Here is a 23,179-nt window from a genome sequence, read left to right on the forward strand (position 1 = left end):
AGTCTTAGAAATTGCTCATTTCCAACCCCACATAGAATATTTTTTTCTTGTCTGCGTATGAGGAATACATTCCTGAAGCTTTGCCTCATATTTTCTTTCAAGGAGGGCAATTCAAATTATACAAGAATAAAGAAGGAACATTGTTTTACATTATATCAACCGATGTAACCATACGTTTCTGTAATCTCTGTACCTACAATTCTCAATCTAGCATGCTCATTAGAACCCTCCCCCCTTCAATTTTGAATTAGAGAAAAATTCTAAATGATTAGAATTGCTTTAAACGTGGCTATCAATGAAAATGCAGCAAAGTAAGAAAGCAAAATACTTATTTGCAAATAGTTGCAATTAAAGTTATACAAGATACTAACTTTATTATCATTTCATGCTGGAAATTTCGAACAAGCACCAGATAGTTATTGTGAAGGTTAGAATAAAATTAGGTGGTTTCGTTTTTTTAACAGAGTTATGATTGAATATATAACATAAATAAATAATTCTTTGTTTTCTTATACTTTTACAACAGAGTTCAATTTTCTATAAAATTGTGTATTTTGCATTTCCATACCATTTTCTATCACCTTTCAGGTTGTATCACTTTACATTGCATAGCATTGTCCATTCGATATATATATATTGGTAATGCAAAGTATGTCCTACGTAAACTAGCTTATGTGTTTAAATTTCAACTGTATATCATTAATTTATATTTTGCATGAATAATTTAAGCATGAAAGCTCTGTACTGGCAAAATTGATTTGTTTTTAATATTTGCTTATAGGATAAGATTTGTTCTTGTTTCAAGGTGCTTTCATAAATGTAGTTTTTGTCAGCAATGTGTAGGAATTAGAAGTTCATTTTTTAAAAAAGAAATACTATTTAAAATTATATTTACAGTACTCTCTTCCTTTTTTTAGAAAAAAAATTAAATGAGTTTTTAATTTATTGGTGTTGTATATGAAATTATGGCCTGATATTTTGTGCTTGTTAAATTGTCCTGTTATTCTCAAAAGAAAAACAAATTCTGTTTTAGGTAAAGAGGAGGAGAGGCAAATGTTTCAACAAATGCAAGCATTGGCTCAAAAACAGGTGGATAGCATTTGTGTTGTAAAGTTCCTTCTTAGTCTTCAAATTAGAATGCCTCATTATCAAACCCTGATTCAGTTTTATTATCCAGTTATAGGCATCATGCATATATTTGTGCTATGATTTCTGGTTTATTTTTGTACATGTGCTTTGTTTTGTTTTGCATTGATCTTTTGTTGTTGTTTGTGTTGTGTTTTACCACACGGTTGTCCTGAACAATGAGTGTTTGACATTCACTTTGAGTGACTAGTCTTAATATACTCTCAATAAAAACACAGTCAAAAATTTTCTTCACATTTATACATATTGTGAAATGATAATATAATGTGTAAGAAAATTATATAATTACATTTTTGCAATCATGAACAATATGGAAAATAATTCAGTAAAAGTGCATGCAGAAAAGGAAAATAATAATAAAAAATAATAAAATTGAAGAACAGTGAGAATTTTGAAAAAAAAAAACAATTCACATTTTTTAAACAATTTTAGTCTTTGGACTACTTCAAGAACTCAAGTAAGACTGCCAAACATCATAATACTTCTATTTCTATGCACTATATAGCGAAAAGATCACAATTATTAGTTGCAGTTTGACTGGAAACTATCGCACCATTATGTAATGTTTGGCATACTGTCGAATTCTGACAATACTTTATGTTCAAGTAATCTAAAGATTCAGAGAAATAAGAAAATAGATTGTGTAGAATTTGTTTATATTGCAACATAATTATATAAACTGGGAATAGTGTACAAGATTTTTTTTACTTGACTTCAAGCAATGATATCTGAAGTGAACTTTGATCAGGACAAAATCCATTGATTCGAAAGTAGGATGTGTATTAAATTTGTGGCATGCCAACTGTAGTTTATCAGTTGAAATTGGCATGTTGATTGAAATGCTTGCCTTTCTGTGTTAGAATGCTAAGTCATGATTGCACAGTCATTCATTCGGTGTTTGCATCCAAACTAGTGGTGGTGTAGTGTTACAACACCAGAATGCATTTGCAAAGTGCTGAAGATGAACCATTAATACATATCAAAGTATGAAGTACTTTCTGCAATGCAAAAAATCAACATTTTCTTTTTACCAACTTAGATTGTGTTTATATTTGTGCATACCACCTTACATGCCAAGTGACAGTGGGTACAGTGGCGGTTCCACACGAAATGATATGCACATTTATGTATAAATATACATTCACAAAACCAATTTTTCCTCATACGTGCCTAGCGTATATTGTGTGACCATCATGCAAAGCTAAACCAAATCATCTCATTGTCTTGGACAATTTCATTGACGATTATTCTTTTATTTCTTGTATATAACCTAACCAGTCTTGTAAGAATGCATCCCTTGCACCACTCATCGCCCAGTGCTTCATCATTCAATACATCTAACCCTTGGTTTGTGTTGTTTATGTTGCTTTGAATGTTTGTAGGTGGTAAAATGCTAGAGGAAGAGAAGGTGGAGTTTGAATCGATGCAGGCCATGCTGACTGACAGTGAGAATAAGATACGTCACTATGAGTCAGTTGTGAGGAATCGAGACCAGGAACTCAATAAGACTAAGAGAGTGAGTAAAGACATGTCAGTTTAGGAAGTCCGTGAAACCCATCCATGAATTGTTCAACAAAAGCTGATTATACATTTTTGCCAGAAAAAAAAATCATAAAATCCTTTCCCAAAGCTTTTGAAAAAGCATAGCAATTGCTGGTTGGGAAACTATTTTCTACCTTCCAATTATTAGTCACAAATTTCCTTTCCCATTTACGTCCATTTGAAACCTAACCTATATTTGGTGTGTCGTTTCAAAAGTTGTATTTAGTTGGTAAATTATGTGAGAATCGCTAGATTACTTTCTGTATTTTTAATTAGTGGTAACTTCTAAGTTGTTCTGATAAATTTTGCTAAAAATTGCTGGCCTCTAATAGTTTTCCCCTTCATGGTAAACTTAATTTATTCTAGTAAAGAAAACATTATACATGAAAATCAGAATTCAATGTGTAACCATTTGTGTTATTATGTCCCAGTACAAATCCATCCCCATTTTGATTTTGTTGTAAAGCAAATTTAAATTTCAATGTAAGTTAGGATTTAACTTCATTCTTAAATTAAATTACTTAAATAATTTCAGAACAATTTAAGTTACTATTACTCTATTGTGTTACTACAACAGATTTTTGCAAACTGATTATTGAAACTGACAGTAATAGTTTGTCTCGTTGAAAAGTTTCTGGCCGTGATAAGTTTTTTTTTTTACAACTGGAAGTTTTCGACTTTTGAAATCCTATCTGAAACACTTCATTCCATTGTATTTTTAAAAAAGGCAATAATTTAATAATTTACAATGAAAAGTAGTCTACAAGGCCACATTTTGTTGCACAGTCACCAAGTAGAAACAAACATGATTGAAATGCAGCATAGAGTATGCAGTAAATGTATAATGCATAGAGACAAGTATACAGTGTTGCCAAGTATACTTATTATAGACCATGCATTATAGACAGTGCACTCTGTTATCTCTCTCGTATGATAAAATGTTCATAGAGTACAAAATCAGTCATGTGTTTGAGTTCTATTTACCTCCCAGCATACATTGATTTCTTTATTTATTCCACATTATTTTTTAAATAGGCTACATTACAAGTTTTCCTTAATCCCATCCCCAGTCTATGTCCTCTAACATTCATAAATGAACATAAGGTCAGCGATTAAAGATTTCTATATAATATATATATATATATTATTTCACATTCCATACCAGGAATATATTCAAAGTAAAAAAATATTTCTGGGTTAAACATACTTGCAATATTGCAAATATTATTGTCAGTTTTGGAAGTAGTTTGCAAATTTCTTTGTGCATATCCTTATATGTTTCTTCACTTGTCAATGTACAAGCTTGATTATCCATGGGAAAAATGTAGCTTACCTAGTAGGTTTTTTATAACCACTAAATCCCTTAACAGTTAATATGTTTGTGTTCATTTGCTAACAGCAATACCCTTGTGAATGTGTAAAATCAATAACTGTAGATTATACAACATACCTTTCAATTAACTTCCATTGTGCCTTAACTTTTCACGTAACTCAAGTCCATTCAATGTTTTTTTTAAAAAAGGGAAAGTTGTTAACATTTTTTTTTTCCTCGTTTGTGAAATCGAATAGGTACCAAAGTAGATTAAAAATAACATAGTGAGACAGAAGATGTACAAAGTTGATTTGTGTGTCACTGTTTGTCCTTTTTTAATCCCTTTTACATTTTGATTACTAATTCAGGAGTTAAAGGCCATGAATGAGACTCTTAGAAACCTGCAAGTCCAGTTAGAAAATGCTCTTCGCAATCAAAATTCTGGTGGTCCCACTAACAGTACGCTATCAGCAATTCTGGAAACAAAGGATGCCAGAATTGCCACGTTGGAGAAGGAGGTGGCCCTTTTGGAGCAGGAATTAAATAGGATTCGTGAGAGTGGAGGGGGTGTTCCGGAGTCCCTGCTATTAGCATCCCCAACCCCAGAAGCTGATCAAGGAACTGTTGGTAGCTTACCTAAACATGAGACTAAATATAAACGTCAAGTAAGTCCCAACCTTGGCAACACTGATATGAACGTATGAGATTCTTGCTATCAATTATGGCATAAAGCATAAGAGACGAAACCATTTTCTTTGACTTGCCGTAAATTAAAAATAAATTGAAAAAAAAAATCAAATAAATCCTACAGCATTTTTTCTGGTGTATCCCGATGTGTTGTGTGTACCTATATTTTTTTCTTAAATAGTACCCAATCATTTCTGTGCCCTGCTGGCCTTTTCAACCTGACGTTTGTTGACATCACAGCTTCTAGTTTATATACACTAAACATTTTACCACCTCTCTTTCTCACCTTCTCTTTCTCTTCATCTCTCTTTTTTTTTTCAAGTGACATGCATGAATCAAACAAGCTGCATTGCTGCCGAACTGACTGAATGTAAGTGATGCATGTATTGTGTTATGTTATGTTTCTATTGAAAGTACTGTGTCTAGAATATAGTGGTGTGTGTTTCTCTAACTATAAAAATCACCGTGTGATGCTTGTAATTTTCTATTACTAGTATATTTCAAGTATTAGCACAGTATTTTTTGAACTATCCTCATCAGTATTTGTAAGCAAGCATGAGTAATATATAAACAATTGAACAAAAAGTTGTGATACATTGTTGAAAATTAATTTGTACATATAGTGTCAGACTCACGTAAAGTAATAATGTACAAGTAAGAACTTTTGAGTTCAAAAATAGTAAGATGTAATGATTTTTTGGAGATAATTTCATGCATACTTTTTGAATGATCAGAGCATTAATTTAACATTTACTAGTTATTTGCATCTTGGTACTGTCTTGCTTTAAATATTATTCCCCAGCTGTTTGCGAGTATACTAACATTTATTTCTCCAAACACATAGTTAGAAGAATACCGTGCTGAAATTCAGAGAAGGGACCAAGAAATCTTGGCAATGAGCGCCAAAATGAAGACATTAGAAGAACAACATCAAGATTATCAAAGGCACATTGCTGTACTTAAGGAATCCCTTTGTGCAAAAGAAGAGCATTACAACATGTTGCAGGCTGATGTAAGAAACTTTGTTTCTTTGCACTGTATTTTGGTGTAGCTTTTGCTTAGAGGAACAGATACTACCACTATGTCTACATGTTTGCGAGCAGTGTGGTCTTTGAAAAATTTTATGTGTGGGCTGGGGTCCAGAAACTTCTCTTGAAGCATTAGAATTTTATATAAATTGTATATAAATCCCCAACAGGACTAAATTTTAACAACCAGAGGGGGAATTTCCCCCTCATCCCCTATTTCAAATACCACCCTGTTCACAAGATGCTTGAATAATTTCTAGTAGCATGTTTATGCACACTGTTTGCAGGAAAGCTTTTTTTACAATTTAGTATATTATTCGTTACGTGTTAATTTTAGTGCCTAATATTCATTTTTGCATGATTTTTTCTACTAGATTATAGTATTAGGTTAGTATCATATAAGTGAGTGTCATGTTAAATTTGGTTAATGTGATTGATATAGTAACCAGTGCAAATTTTTTGAAAGAATGTCGAAAGTATACTCTGATCTTTTTTCTTTAGTGTAATGCTTAAAAGTAGTCCCTTGTCCTTGTCACCTTGCCCATTCCGCTTAATTTGGATCTGAGGAATTGAAGTATTCCTCACCATACCTGAAAGAAAGTGTGTCAAAAATAGATTATGGAGAAATGTCAAAGATTGAAATTTCTTATCAAAAAGTTGTCAATGTAATTGATAGTACAGGATCACATTACATAATTGTTACGTAATTGCATATGATGTCATCAAGCAAAACTCTCGAGTGTTACCCATATGGTGAAAAGGGTGTTTTTGTTTTTTGAAAGGTACTCAAATGTCAATCTATCTTCCCTATAGTACACCCTGGAAACTGCACTCCTGCAGGCAAACGAGGCTCTGGTGCCTGGACTCACAGCCAGTATAATACTATTGTGTCATTTGTGTTGTGTTTCCACTGTGTTTCTGACTGTCCTTTCATTCATTTCATCTACTCATCATGCATTCTTATCATGATTAGCCAAAAGCTGTAGAGAAGAAATGTAAATATCTGTAAAACAAATACAAATGTTTACCACATAGTATCTTTCATAAGCATATATTCACATGGTGTGCTATTTTTCTAGTACATACATTAAGTGATACAAAACTCAACCAAAGTGCTTGTCTCAGTTTTTAATTAAGCTATAAAGTATAATGTTTATAACTACATTGCATAGGTCTGTTTATGTGTTATTATCAGAACCAGCTTTAGGGAGGAACAACTTTGGCCCTAACCTGAGGACCTCATGCTGGATATAAATTAATTGTATTTGTATTTTTTTATCACTTTTCTGCTACTTTTAGCTAATCTTGATGATGAGAATGATTGATGATTAGATTAAATTGATGAATGAACACACACAAACTGCACCCATGCCCAGTCTGAAATAAACCAAGGAATTTTGGAGGCAAGATCAAAATATGTGCAACTTGCTCAACTGCCAAGCTGGCATAAATTAATTTTGAAGAAGAGATTCTGTCAAGATATTGCCCAGGTTTAGGTCAGTTCCAGATATGCATCTGAGCTTACAGGAGCTAACATCTCTCTCTCATCTTCAGGGAATGAGAGCTAACATTATTCTTATATTCAGGGATTGAAAGCTAATGACACTCTCATCTTCAGGTATTGAGAGCTAACATCACTGTCCAGTGGCGCAGGAACGTTTTTCATTTGGGGGGGTACAAAATTCAGCCTCCCATATATATATACTGGCAGGCACGTATGTAGACATCCATTTCTGGTGTCCAACCAAGTGTCGCAATAATAATTATAATAAGAATTAAAATAATTATATTTAATTAAATTAAAATATTAATTGAATATGTAAATTAATTAATATTGTATTGTTATTATTACATGAACAGGTAAAATATAGTAAAAGAATAGAAATATAACAGCGAGTATTCATTATCTAGCTTACGTGTAGTTAAGATCGCCAAGATTTGCATAAAAACAATTGCCCTGGCAAGGAATTTAATGTCAAATAGGAAAGGAATTGAATATTTATTGAATAACAAAATAGGAGTTAGATCACATTAGAGAAAAGTGTAGTTCCTTATTAATATGTTACGGATATTATCATTAGTAGCGTGCATAAATCTTTAGAACCCTCAAAGCCGTATGAGCCAAATAAGTTCAGCGGAAATAACCATCAATTATATAACAAATGCTAAACAATTATATTTTGATTATTTACCATTACTACTTGGTAAGTCATTCGGGGGGTGGGGTCCAGACTCCCTGGACCTCCCTAAATACGACCTTGGTACCTAGATATAATGTGAAGTCATGATAAATATTTTATTTTAAAACAGCATACACGAATGTCCTGTTGTTTAATGCAAAATTTGCATAAATATTTTTCTTTGTTTTTAGAATTCATGTTTTTTTTTTGTTTTTTTAAGAACAAATTTTAAAACTAGATAACAATTCTGAAACATATAAAACTGTGGACCTCGTTCCGAGCTTATTTGAATTTAACGGAACGGAAAATCAGGAGTTCGAAATGTGAAATTGATTGATTGATTGATTTGGTGTTATAAGTCCACTTTTATGCACAGTAAGGCTAATCTGGACTGGCCTACAATTTAAAGTGGGATCCGAACCACTATGTGCCTCCACCGGGTATCGACCTAGGGACCCCTTGATTAAAAGGTGGCCCTCGAAATGTGAAAATTGCGAACGTAGACACATCTATTCATTTTAATGCAGGTTGAGATTAAAGGGGGTGAGGAGCATCTTGAGCCACCCCAACCAGGAATAATCACCTCTCACTCGCTGGATACAGAAACCACATTATTGAATATATCATATTTATAGAGTTTCACTTCAGTTCAGTTCATTCTAATTTTAATGTCCCATAGCTACACATAAAAATATCTTTAAACAATTTATGGCAGATGTGTACCACGTCCAATGCATTTTAGAAGCCATGTATTTGTTATTTTCTCAGACTTCTAGAGCGTTGTATTAGAAAAGAAAAGAAAAACTGAGTTGAGATGGTTCCCGATCAACTCGTAAGAAGTCTTACTTTGAAATATTTGTGAAACACTTGATAAAGCATTTATTTGTTATATTATTAGCTGTAGCTAATGACACTCTTCAAGCAATGAAAGTACTATCAATACATATACAAAACCGAAATCCTTCAGATCTCAGAGGAAGCAAGGAAAGCCATACGTTCCAAAGGTTTTTATCCTTTTCAATCGTTGGTGGACAATATGAAGAGCCGGCCAAGGTTTCTTTTCGTATGTAATGGTATTAAATGCAGGTGCATGCGTGTTTTTGGATGACATGTCAATTTCTCGTTTATGTGAAAAGGTAAACTTTAATATGAGCAAAAGCATGTGTGAGTCACAGGTAAAGATTTTCGCATCTACAAAGAAAATCCAAAAGACATTCCCACCTCGCCGGCCTTCGTGGCGGAGGGGTTAGCATCGTTCGCTATGACGCCAGAGGTCCCAGGTTCGAATCCCGGCCTGCCTGGGCATGGGTGTTATTTGTGAGTGTCCATCAATTTCATAATATCCTCACTCATCCTCATCTTCGCGATTAGCCAAAAGTGGCAGAAACGTGAAGTAAAATAAACCAAATAAATTAATCAAACATCACTCAAAGGCCTTGTGAATCCAATCCAAACTCTACCAATAGAACCTGCAGTGAGTCTCACCTATCTCGTTCATTCATCTGACTAATTTACTTCATGTTCAGATAGGATAATCGGGACTCTATTTTCAAAAAGAAATATCTTAATATTTAAGTATAGGTTTCCGAACATCCTCTTACAAAGTTATGAAAAATATGGGTGAGGAACAGGAGTACATTGTACCCCCGAGTTGGGTTGTTGTTAAGTTGAGTTGGTGTTTAAAGTCCACTTTATGCACATTAAGGCTAATCGGGACTGGACCTACAGTTTAAAGTGGGATCCGAAGCACTTGTGTCTCCGCCGGGTGTCGAACCCGGGACCCTTTGATTACAAGGCGACGACGATACCACTGCCCCCGAGTTGGTCTGTCATGTCTCGTCTCGTTCGTGTAATTATTTCGTTTTGGAAAATTCCATTTTAAATATTCCAAAGAAAATGGGAACAATCATATACTCTTCTGATGAAGATTTGTATCTTATCTTCGAATCGACGTGACCATTTCTTTAGAAAAGTGTAACCCCCCCCCCCCCTTACGCAAATGAGCATTCGTCTGCAGCCTGATTTTCTGAGAGCAAATCTACCATCGTTCCACACACATTTTAAACAATTTTTTTCTCCTTAAAGAAGTTTCCAAGAACTTAGGTCAATGAACTAACTAGTAGCAACCACAATGTAGTAGAATGGTTTGAATTTCTGTGGTAAGGAAGATAATGTTTATAAGTTATAAACAATATACACTTTTTTATTGGGCGAACTAAAAATAGGTTCTTTTAACAGTAGCACCTTGCGTCTGTTGTCAAATTACCAAGGGGGGTACAGGGGGTACAACTCGATTTACGGATTTAGGGGGGTACAGTACCCCCCTTCAAAAATTTAGGGGGGTACAATGTACCCCTGTACCCCCCGTTCCTGCGCCACTGTCACTGTCATCTTCAGGGACTGAGAGCTAATGTAGCTCTAATCTTCAGGGATTGAAAGTGACAATACCTCTTGAAAGCTTGGATGCATATCCCGGGAGAATCTCTTCATCATTTGCCACCAGGGAAATTCAATTTATGTAAATTTAATTGTTTATTTCGAATTTATAGGATCTTCTATTTCAGTTTGAGAAAGTTAAGTCTTAGATTTCTCCAGATCTCATTAATTTATCTAGTTATAAGGCCTCACTCATCACAGGTCCTCACATCACCTATGACTGGTTTTTGTTAGCGATTTTTCTATGCATAAACTGAAGGCAAAACACATCCTGGCAATACATTAATATAGGAATGGATATAATAACTGTGAGCTAGTTTGCCTGCTAATTTGTCAGAGAGAAACTCAAAAATTATATTTTGAGCAGTACTCGCTTTTAGAAGTTCCAATATTTTCTCATTCATCTGTCCACACAATGGTTTACTTGTAAAGAGTGAGTTAATAACTACGCTCCTCTCCCCTTCACTACACTACTGAGGGCCTCCCAATGGCGCAGTGGTAGCATCGTCGCCTTGTAATCAAGGGGTCCCGGGTTCGATTCCCGGTGGAGGCACATAGTGGTTCGGATCCCACTTTAAACTGTAGGTCCAGTCCCAATTAGCCTTACTGTGCATAAAGTGGACTTAAAACAACAAATCAATCACTACACTACTGGTGAGTCAAGTCTGTCCAAACAATTACGCAGTTCATTGTACAAGATGCTAACTTGTCTTAATATATTGAAATGTAGTTAATATCTTTCTTTCATTTTATTTATTCCTGTGAAGCTTACAGCATAATGCATGATAGTTTGAATTTCCGAAAAGTTTGCACACGATAGTGACAAACGTTTTGCAGATGATGAAGATGTTGAACATGACTGGGCTGGGACAGCAGTCCAAAGACTTTTATGCAGTAGGTTTTGCTGGTAAAGCGATGGGATAAGTGTATCGATGTTGTTGGAGATTATGTTGAAAAATAAATCCAGTTGAAAATAAAAATAATGTTTAATAAATGTTTGTGACCGACTTACTGACTTACCAATGTATTATTATTATCCTAATTTTTACATCAATTTTCTAATCTTAAAGACTCATATCATATCCTTACTGATTGTGTAAGCCATTGTTTTTTAAATGAATTTTCAGCTTACCTACCGTGGATTTCTGATTAATACATTTTTGCACTAGTGATAAGTGCCTTCTTCAAGCCTTCTATTTATGCATTCATATTGAAATCGATGTGTGTGGGTTTTATGTTAAAAAAATATATATATATAACATATTCACTCTCATATGGACATATAGCCATCTTGGTGTCTGAGTGCATTAAGTGGTCAACATGTAAGATCGAAGATCTCAGGTTTAAATCCCAGCCTGGGCATGGGTGTTGCTTGTGAGTGTCCCTTCATCAATTTCATCTAATCATCTTCATCATTGTGCTTCATTCATCTAGTGGCTGTACCAGACCTTCTGGTCGGGGGTGGGCATATTCTATTTATAGAGAACAAAAAAGTGTATGCGCAAATTTTCTTTTCAGATTAAAAATTTCTTGGGTTTTCTACAAATCCTTGTTAAGAAATTCAAAATGTTAAAAAAAAAATGTGCAGAAAAGTCACAACATGCTCGCTAGATGTCACACTAGTTCGAGTTGAAATACAACCATCTCTAAAATTGTTAATCAAACACAGTTGATAGCAATAGATAGATTGATATCAGAAATCTAAAGAAACCATCTGTCACATTGTGTCATCTTGGACTCAAACTCGTAACTTCATTGCTTTGAATCTGGTATCATGTAAGATTTAGCATGATTTGTTATGTTTTTATAGCAAAATTAGAAAATATAAACACCAAAATGAAAATATTATGTTTACAGATGAGCTTCAAAACAAGTACAGTAGTTTAAAAAAAAATACAAGATGTTCTCATGTTCACTTCACAAAATAGTAACCTTTGCTCTGTTAAATGTGAGGCAAGAATAATTTGTATATATATCCAGAGCAATGTAGCATACTCATCCTCCTCCGTACCTCTGTGGTCTAAGGCACTGTGCTTTAGGCTCTGACTGCGGGACGGCATGGGTTCGAGTCGGCCTGGGTTCCCGGCCTGTGTATAGGACCAGTGGCAACCCTCCATTGTGAGGAAATTGTTGATTTCATTGTTTTAAGTCCACTTTATGCACGGTAAGGATAATCGGGACTGGACCTACAGTTTAAAGTGGGATCTGAACCACTATGTACCTCCACCGGGTATCTAACCCGGGAACTCTTGATTACAAGGCGACGACGCAACCACTGCGCCATCGAGGAGGTCCTATGAGAAAATTGGGGAGCTATGAGTGAGTAGCATAACCCAGTCTCGGAAATCTCCTATAATGGCTGGGGGTTCGACGTGCTGACCACATCATCCAAATATCTCTAGGTAGGATTGTGGGAGGGAGACTGGCAGTCGGGAGATTGGCCTAGGCCCTTCAAGGGCTGTTGAGCCACGGATTATTAAAGTAGCATACTTTTGATAACAATTGGTGAAAGTAGTATTTTCTTTCAGGGTAGCCAGCAGTTTACAGTGAATTTCACTAACATGCCTGGGGAGCAGGGGCGCCGACTTGTCAAAATTATTGGGGGGGCTCTGATCACTGAAATAAATGAATGAATGACTAACTCACTCCCTTTTTTTAAAAATAAAAATTACGTCCTCATATAGCAATGTTTAAGGAGCTATTATATTCCTCATGCAAATGAAATTTAACAGGAAAAACGTTTAGAAAATGTTTCAAAGTTTCTTTACGTCTTTTGTGTCTGCTCATTTGTTTTTTTAGATAACAATTAACATTTTTATTGAAAAGTATGTATTTACATTAAGAGACCAACCTAACAGTTTTATGTTGGCCTCGGTAGCCGAGCGTGTTGGGTGGTCGACTCAACTTGCTTTGATCCAGAGGTCTCGGGTTCGAGTCCCGTCGAGGGCATGGGTGTGTTTTAATGTCCGCAACAGACATGTGATGGGTTGCAAATAACGAATATTTAACAGTTTTATTTAATTATTTACATAAATGCTAACACAAATCGCAGGAAAATGGGTTTACTTTTTTGTTCTTGCTACAATATATTACTTTTTAAATTTAATTTTGCAATAATAAAAACAAATAGCATGTACACTAAGATATGAATTGACATACACGACAAAAACATATGAACATGATTTAAAAATAAAGCAAAAGTTGCTCTACGCAGTGGGTTATTTTTTATGAACTTATCAACGAGTGGTCTCAGGTCCAAATTATCAAGCACAGTTTGATGTATGTGGAGTACCGCTAAGCTGCTTAATCTCTTCTGCCCCATTGTAGATCTCAAATATGTCTTTAGTCGGCTAATAGCACTGAATGAACTTTCGGCTGTGGCTGTCGTCACTGGCACAGTGCGGAGGACCATCATGAATTTGTCTTCTGGAGGGTGGTGTCTTCTAAAAGAAACTTCCTTATGTCACGCATGGTAGTTAGAACCGCTTTCTTCTGTATGGCGATATCACGAAGCATGGACATGTGTAAGGAGAGCCTATCGGCATCCAAATCTTGCCGAAAGAATTCTCGCGTTTGCTGAAAGTTTGTTGTATAACTGTTCACAGCTGAGATGCATTCTTTCTCTACGGCTGTTACTTTTTGTAGTCCTGTACATTCATGTCCTTGTTTAACACATGATTTTGCTGTGTCACACACGTCAGTGTATATTGATTTATAATACTATTTTGGAGTGTAGAACTTGTGATGTTTGGCAGCATCAGGATTTTCAAGTCTCTTAGGGACGTGACGTTGCCGGGGCAATTCTGGCTCATCAACGAGGCTTGATTTGCCCTCTGTGCATTTCTGCCAGAACTGCTCAAAACTCATTCGCTTTTCTTGAAAGATGTCAGTCAAGTATTTTAGTTTTGATTCCACTTCTGTAGAACCAATGCGTGGAGACTGAATCTTACAGTTTACCTCTTCTATTGGACCCATCACATGGCAGTAGAGGGAGAGAAAGAAACATGTCTTGAAGTGAAGCATTGTCTCCAGGTATCCAGCACATTTTAATGCTGCGTCAGTAGAATCTTCTTCAGAAAATTTCTCAAGAAATTTGAGAAGGTTTTCATAGTTCCTTAAGATCTGTTGCATACTGGAGGCTCTCAACGTCCACCGACGAGGGTAAAGTGGTCGCAGTCCAGTATGGCCAGCCTTCTCATTCACATCAATAATATTCCTAAATATTTGCATTCTCTTAGGGGATTCCCAAACAGTCTTTAACAAGTCGTTGGCTAAATTCATTATGTCTTTGATTAATATATGTAAAATAGTAAATAATAATTATATACTTAGTATATAGTAATAAGTCATGTGTTTTGCTGTCTCCGATCATACCCCCCCAAAGTTGATGGTTTAGCGGTCTCAGCCCCCCCAAAGTTGATGGTCTAGAACATTTCAAATGTGTATTTAAAGTTAAGTTCATGTGGCACAATTCGGAGTAAACTTTACAAGATAAGAAAAATAATACATTAGATCCTCTTGCTCTGCCCACACATCATTAACATTGGGGAGGCTCGAGCCCCCCTAAGCCCCATGGAGTCGGTGCCTATGCTGGGGAGGGGTCTTGGTGGAGGTCATACACCCTTCTTCATTTTACTACACGAAAATATAGCCTTGAGTACCAAAAGGAAAAGCCACAGCCCCTTCGTCCTTCTAGTCTTTCTTGTTCTAGTTTTGAAAGCTAGGGTATTATTTAGTTCTCTTACTGTGTACAAAACAGATCCCAACTTAGGTGGGTGTGAGGCCTGTGGCACATAATTTAATTGATCATTTTTTTGAAAATTATTTTGCTTCCACATTCAGTGTACCACTCAGTCTGTACAGAATTAGAAAACAGCATCTACTATCAAGCTGTATCATTATACCTAGTGTATAGTGGCACTATCTAGGGCTGAGCTAATACCATGCTAAAACGATACCCAAACCAATGCTGATACTCTTATTGATTCTCACTGATACAGATTTTGATGTTTGAAAATTGTAACAATTAGAAGTTGTTTAAATTATTGATCTATATTATTGTGTATTACTTACGTGAAATTTCGTATTTCCACATTATTGTGCAACGTGGAAATACGAAATTTCACGTAAGTAATTCTCAAACCATGTTTACCACATCCATCATGAATTATTGTGTATATTTTTTGCACTCCATGTACTTGCATCAACCTGCTTTAATATAGCAAGAACTATATCAAAATAGCACAAAGCACAAAATCCATTTTTCTTACCCTATGCTGGTGCAAAATAAATGAAAACTTCAGATTTTGCATTATTTCTAGAATACATAGACTCACCTCACAATACTTGTGTGCATGAAGCTGATATGCTGCCACTGGGTCACATGGTAGTCAGACCAGTGCTCGAAGTGATGGTGATCTCCCAGCTAGCTAAATTTTTGCAAAGCATCCCCCCAGCTAACTATAAAGCTCAACCAAACATCCCTCCAGCTAATATTTTCCACTTCAAGTGCGGAGTCAGACAATATCTTAACCTCATGAGACATACTTAAAAAGCTTTGAAGTACTTTTTCTTGTGGATGGATAACTGGTGTGCACTAGCACCTTGGCATATCAGAACTTATAGGGTACCCTACTACTACGTGAAGTCCTGTCCCAATCTCAATTTCACAAGCTATACCCTCTCCTTTTAGAGAAAATTTTGTGTGGCACTTTTAAGGATACTGTGAAACACCAAAATGCTAGAAAAGTATTGCCAGATATTGGTAAATTAATTCCAACTGGTACCACTGAAATTGGTATCGGCTTATCCCTAGTAATATCAAAAAATATTAAATTACCATTTCTACCATAATTATGAATTTACTTGCCAGCCCTTTTCATGTGAACTTGTGACCTTGTTATCATAGTATATTTCTATGAAGAAAATAGCATATATACACTATTCTTATCAATACTGAATATTTAGAATAGGGTTTTATTTCAGTAATCTACTATTTTATAAGTATACCTAAACAGCTCATCTTTTGAGATAAATGATCTTCTGAATTTAACATTTTAAATGCTAAAGTTGCACTACAGATATACTGCCATGTGAATGGTGTGAACTCATTTCTTTGCTATTACTTTTGTTTAGCAGATAGTTCCTAAATTACTTCAAGATAGTTACAATAATTATTGTGTGATTTAGATATATTTATTCATACTCTAATTATGTGTGTTAATAATTTAGGTTGAGGAGCTTAGACAGCGATTGGAGGAGAAGAATCGTCACATAGAAAAGAAAACACAAACCGCAATTCAAGCCACTCAAGATCGCAACCGTTTAAACAATGAACTTAATGAGTTAAGGGACCATATGGATATCAAGGACAGGAAAATTAATGTACTCCAAAGAAAGGTAAACTATGACATAGAAATAATGTCTTTGAAATGTATTATTTACATTAATATAACTTCTTTAACTCTGCTTACTATACTTTTTTTGTTCAAATTTATTTTCAGAAACTTTTCTTTTGTAAAAATACAATTACAACATTTATTAGTAATTGTAATTATGAATTTCATAGCTTACTCACTTGGTGAAATAAATAATATAGTACACAACACTATGATGAATTAGAATAAGGTGTTTTCTTAAAAACAATTATTCAATATTGCAGTAATTATTCAAGTATTCCTATAATGATAGAACTTGGTTAGTCATTTTCTTGTCAGAAACAGAATATGTACTATATTAACTAATGTCAAGTGTAAGAAATTAGTATAATTATATAACTAATATTGGTATGTTTATCTGTTACATGCATCATCAAAGATCAATTTTAAATACAAGATAGAAAAATGAAATTAAAATATTTGAGGTAAAACATGAAATATTCTAGTTTAGCAAATTATTCAATATATTGCATAGCTCTTTAGGATAATGTATTAAACTTGAAGTGACAAGAGCCATATTTTTTTTTCTTTAGTTATTATGGCATGATGTTATTGTTGTCAGTTTCATTTATGGAAAGTATTTAGTGTTTATTTGTTAAACAGTACACCTAGGCTACATCATTCTGTAATGTGCATATTTTTCACCTGTTTGTGTTTATGTTCATAGGCCCTGATGATGGTGCTAGCTGATTTATTTAAATATGTGTAATTTGTTTTATTCTCTGGTAAGAAACACAAAAATCTTGTATTTATTTTTTCTATATCTTTATTTACCAAATGTATGATTTCATTCTGCTTCTTAGTTTATATACTATTGCACTAATTTATTTAGTTGCTGTAATTGATATGTACATTTACAGTATTAAGTTGTTGCTTAATTTCTTTTGAATTTGTATTATATCTGCAATTTTTATCATGTTATTTTTGTATATGAATCTGCTATATATGTACTATTATTTAAAAATGCACTTTATCATTATTGCATTTAATATTTGTTGCATAAAGAAGTGTGCTTATTTCTTTACATTATATGCATGTTTGAGAATACTCAGTGCTATTTATTTGCTTGTAAATGCCTACAGTTGTTATTAGTTTGTTTATTCTTAGAAAATATGTTTTGGTTACTACAATTTGTGGCTCTTTGAACTAAAAAGAAAATATTAATTTGTAAACAACATTCACTCAACTGTAGGCATAACTGTATTTAATTACTTCAAAATTTTGCAGATAGAAAATTTAGAAGATCTTTTGAAAGAAAAAGATAATCAGGTTGATATGGCTAGAGCCAGGCTAACAGCTATGCAGGCTCATCATTGCTCTTCAGAAGGTGCTCTTACTAGTTTAGAAGAGGCTATTAGTGATAAAGACAAACAGATCCAACAGTTGAGAGAGCAACGCGATCGTGCGGAACAAGACAAAATGGAGGAAAGAGAGCTCCATGAAAGGGAACTTGCCGAATACAAAATGAAAATTCATGCACTTGAAAGTGAGGTGGAGAAATTACAAGTACGATTAGAGAGAGCACAAGCAGAGAAGGACAAACTTGAAGCTAAATTGGAGAGTTCGCAGTCGGAGCTTGGCAAATCGAAAGCCGAACTTGACAAAATGCAGGGCGAAGTCGGAAAGAGCTGTACGGATTGGGAATCTGCTAAACAGAGGATAACGAAATCCGAAATGGAATGCGAACGACTAAAATCAGAAAACGAAAGACTGCATCACGATCTGGAAAGGTCTCAAACAACATTTGGTCGAAGCACGTACTCAACATCTCAAGAGCTGGACAGGGTACAGGAGAAATACGATAAAGTTCAAGCTGAACTGCGCCGAGCCCAGGCCGAATTACGCATGAACCAGGCAGAATACGAGCGAGCCCACGTTGAAGTAGAGCAACTTCAGGAAAAAGTCGAGAAATCTCAAGGAGAAATTTACCGACTAAAAGCCAAATTGGAGAATGCACAATCCGAGAAGGAGAATCTTCAAGACGAATATGATCGAGCCCAGTCAGCCCTTACCCGATTGCATGCAGAGCGAGACAAGGCTGTTTCAGAGTTGGAGAAAATGCGAGAGGAACTGGAACGCTCGCAGGCTACACTTGGAAAGACGCAGCTCCAGCAAGAAAAGGTGCAGAATGCATTGGACAAGGCTCAAACGGAAGTCGATAAGCTGCAGGAGAAGCTGGAGAAATCACAGTCTGAAGTAAGGCGGGTAAGTTTACTATCTTATTCATATGTATGTTTGGTTGAATGATTGAACTAGCTTGTGAATGATTGAGAACCTTGTATCAACACAAAACCAAGTCTTCTTTATTCAAGTTGAAATTGTGCATTTCAAATTGACTCATGCATGATTCCAACCTGTAGTGCATGTGTTCATTGCACAAGCTATTTAAGATACAAAAAATAAGTTTGTGCAATGTCGATATCTTTACCTGAGCAAGAGTAAAATATTATTGAACACAAGAATTTGATGAAACACATACATGTGAAACACTAGATATTTAATAAGCAAAATTAGAATTTTAAGCCAAAGAAACTATCCTAGACTTTTGTACTTGATACAGAGTCTGAAGAAGACCTTGCTAGAAGGTTGAAACGTTACGTTTAGTTTATGTTTTTAATAAAATAAATTACTGCCTTGGTCAGCATATTTAGTTTTTCTAGTTTCACCGTATGAAGTATTACAGTGAGGTGGTATTATAAGGGCCAATTGCAGAAAAAATAGTACACAAATTTTTCATTGAACACATCTCCAATCTGTGTTAGTTTCATCCACTTTCTAACTTAAATTTAAATATTCCATCCAAGTTTAACCCCTAAGGTCAGTTTGACGTACAGAGTACTGACCTACATATTTCTACCATGAGCGGTTTGACGTACACCATTTGTCCGCATCATGGCTCTAAATGAATGGCTGTTCTGTGCCATCTATTCACACGGAAAGAAATGAATTTTCTTCTGCTTGCTAGTGAGACTGTATTTTACTGCCACCTAGGGTCATTTTGCAAAAATATTTCGAAAGTCACTTTTGTTTGTCCCTCGTTTACGGTAGTTTTTTGTAAAAATGGATGGCGACGAGCAGCAGATTGAAGGGTCTTGTGAGCGACAAAATTCGTGAAATTATTGGAAAAAGTGACGATGATTCATTCTTTACATTATTGACAGGTAGTGAGGAAAGTGATTTAGACTACGCTGAAATGGAATCTCAACAATCAAACGAAAACAGTGACCAAGTGTCCTAAAAATAAGTCATGCATATAAAATGATACTGTTACATCAAATTACAAATTTTCAATATATACAGTTTTCATATATCTACATCAATATCATGCAAAATCTAAAATTGATAGTAAATACAATTGTTATATCTGGGGACTATGTCAAGTTACAAATTTTGAATATTTACAATTTTCATACGTCTATATTAATATCATGAATTGCATTAGTGGTTCCGAAGATTCAGCATTTTAAACAATGCTGTGCGAATCTCCCGTGATTCTGAGTTTAAAATTACCATCCAGGCATTAGACTTCTGGGTATTAAAATTCCGGCAGAGGTATTAACATGTTCAAATATCACACCATTATTACATAAATTAAAAAAACAAATTTCTATCCTGTGCTTCCTGTAGAGTATTTGTTATTCCCCTGATATATGTATAGTGAAAATACTATTTATTTACTGTTATAGATTGAGGAGTTATATGCTCTAAAAATTAGCAAAACTTGCATACAAACATGCTGTAAAAACCTAACAAAAATGGTTAAAATATAAAAAAAAAAACAGCAAATAATTCTAGTGCTCTTTGACAGAATATGAAGAAAAAGTAAAACTGCTGCACAAACAAGATGCAATATGTAAAGTTATATCAAAACTACTTACAATAATGAATGTTGCAAAATTCGAATATGAATTTTTCAAGATTTACAACAATCAATCTCATGTGTTTACTGTATGTACTAATCTGTGAATTCAGTAAAATCTTTAGCATTATTTCATACATTATTTCATTGGGAACATTAGATACAGTTTCCTTATTTCAGCTGGGAAATGAAGTAAATATGTACATTCTTCTCTTCTTCTAACAAACAAAACAATAAAATAAAATAAAAAATAGAATGCCAACTTTCCTGTAGATAGCATGACACTTCTCCCAGCATTCATTGTTAGTGAGGATGCTAGGGGGAACAGAAGGATTGAACATCCTTTTCTCCAGTCTGACATGCACTCCCCTTCCTGTGCCCATCCCTCTCAATGGATAAGGGGAACTTTTTAATCAACTAAATTCCATGCTGCAACAGTTCTCTAAAGGCTAGGGCCTGCCAGGGTAGCTTTTTCATTGTGTGGCACGTGGTCGGCACATCGAGTCCCATCATTGCTGTTTTCTGGCTTTCAAAACCGGAGCCAACTATGTCTTTTCAAGTAACTTCCCAATTGTCCTCAAAGTGCTGGGTTAAAACAAAATGTTGGTGGCTCCCACCAAGAATCCATTTCATACATATTGGGTAGGTTGCTATTGGTAAAAAAATAAAAAAAAAAGGTAAAGTGTTCCCCTGTGCTTAGCACCACGCCATGAAGGCGTATAGGGGGTGTGGGGGTAACGCCCCACACTTTCTTGATCCGGTCGTGAGTGGGGGTGATGTGATCAGCACCACGCCCCTGACTGCCTTTACCCCCTAGGGTTTACCCCGGGTACCCATGTTATTCGATGCTGGGTGGATGCCGGGGCCACTTCCAACGTTAGAAAAGTTCCCAGATTTGAACTGGCCGGGGATCGAACCTGGGATCTTTAGCATGGTAGTCAGATGCGTTACAGACTGAGCCACCGCGGCCACTGAATATTTATGCAAACTACTTTCAAATTTGAAAAAACTTTATAATTCACTATAAAAGGATTAACATTCTTCAAAAATTCTTAAAAATATATAGGGTTTTCCATTAAGAACGATATGATTTTGAAATGTAATAAAATAAAAACTATTTCAGATACAACCAAACTTTTTTATATTATTTTGAAGCATAGTTTATTACATTATGTTTTGAATAACACATCATTTAAGTGTCCACCACATGAGTGAATTTGATGAACCCAATTTTCGATAACTTTGTGCAATAACTCGGGCCTAATGTCTCAAATGCAGCGTTCGATGTTCAATCTTAATGCATCAAGGGTTCGTGGTCTGTTTGCATAGACTATAGATTTCAAATAACCCCACAAAAAGCAATCTAAGGGAGTTAAATCACAACTTTTGGAGGCCAAATAACAGTTGCATTTCTTGAAATTATCCTTTCACTAAACTGTTCTTGCAATATGTCGATTGTGGCATTAGCAGTGTGACATGTGGCACCATCTGGTTGGAACCACATGTCCTCCAAATCAATTTCATATAAATTTGGCCACAAAAAATCTGTTAACATCAATCGGAATTGTCACAGTATACTAAACGCAAATGACAACTAGTGACAGTTATAACATTTAAAGCAAATATATGCAAAATAATTCAAAGTATGCACTTTACATGCAAAATAATTCAAAATAAGCACTTTGTTCAAAATAAATCAAAATATACATTCATAGTAAGAATTGCCGAAAACCTAAATTTTGTAGATGGCACTGCCAACACGAGCCATGCTACATGTCAACATCATACCTCACAAGCATTTAAGCAAAGCAATGTTACTTACGTGAAATTTAAAAGATTTCGTAATTCCGCGTTGCACAATTTAATGGTTCAATCCTATTAATTTCGAAGATCCACTGTCTTCATTCACAAAAGGGTACGGCGTTTGAATTAATAGGATTGAACCATTAAATTGTGCAACGCGGAATTACGAAATCTTTTAAATTTCACGTAAGTAATTTTAAACCGCGTTTACCGCAACCACCATGAAAGCAATGTTGATAACATGGATCTATCTTGGTTGAGGGCTTGTTACAGCTGAGAGCGCTGGCCAAAGATTCCATATCAAGTAAAGGCAAGGTGAGTGAGTGCAAGTGCTTTATTTCCATCAGCAATCCTCTGAAACCCTAACGCAGAGAGAGAATCAATTGTTCTAATTCCTAGGATATTATCCAATCTTAGTATGATTTTCATTCTTCTCAACAATATAGCAGGAAGCAAAGCTAAGAGATGCAGCATCAAGTACTGTAGTTGTCTAATCCCCTAGAGAGCACCAGTCGGAAAGAGGAGAGACTAAAATATGGAACAATGTGCTTTCATTTACTTACATTTTTGTCAAAATGCAAAAAATTAGAAATAAATAAATGTTAATAAGTGCTTGCCTATGCATATAAATCTTCAGTCTATAATAACTACCACTGATATGGTGTAGTTGCAGTGGAATAGTTCTGAGCACATCTACACAAACCAAAAAACAAAAGTTCACAATATAAATGTTTGTAAGTGTCCATTCA

At 35.0% G+C, this 23,179-nt stretch overlaps 1 protein-coding gene across 8 annotated transcripts in view; it reads left to right on the plus strand.

Moving 5' to 3' along the window:
- brp (ELKS/RAB6-interacting/CAST family member bruchpilot) overlaps positions 1-23,179 on the plus strand; it is a 681,904-nt gene that overhangs the window by 535,456 nt on the left and 123,269 nt on the right. For 3 of the 8 annotated variants that reach the window (XM_083131781.1, XM_083131775.1, XM_083131737.1), the window contains exons 4-8: positions 2,529-2,662; positions 4,369-4,665; positions 5,532-5,699; positions 16,563-16,730; positions 17,996-18,973. In XM_083131781.1, coding sequence (XP_082987907.1) covers positions 2,529-2,662; positions 4,369-4,665; positions 5,532-5,699; positions 16,563-16,730; positions 17,996-18,973 — 1,745 coding nt within the window. Of the gene's footprint in view, positions 1-1,033; positions 1,090-2,528; positions 2,663-4,368; positions 4,666-5,531; positions 5,700-16,562; positions 16,731-17,995; positions 18,974-23,179 lie in introns of all 8 variants that reach the window. The other 5 variants (XM_083131785.1, XM_083131769.1, XM_083131745.1 and 2 more) reach the window with 4 other exon arrangements.

This window comes from Lepisma saccharinum, chromosome 1 (genome assembly GCF_977018435.1).
Source record: "Lepisma saccharinum chromosome 1, izLepSacc3.1, whole genome shotgun sequence".
Lineage (NCBI taxonomy): Eukaryota > Metazoa > Arthropoda > Insecta > Zygentoma > Lepismatidae > Lepisma > Lepisma saccharinum.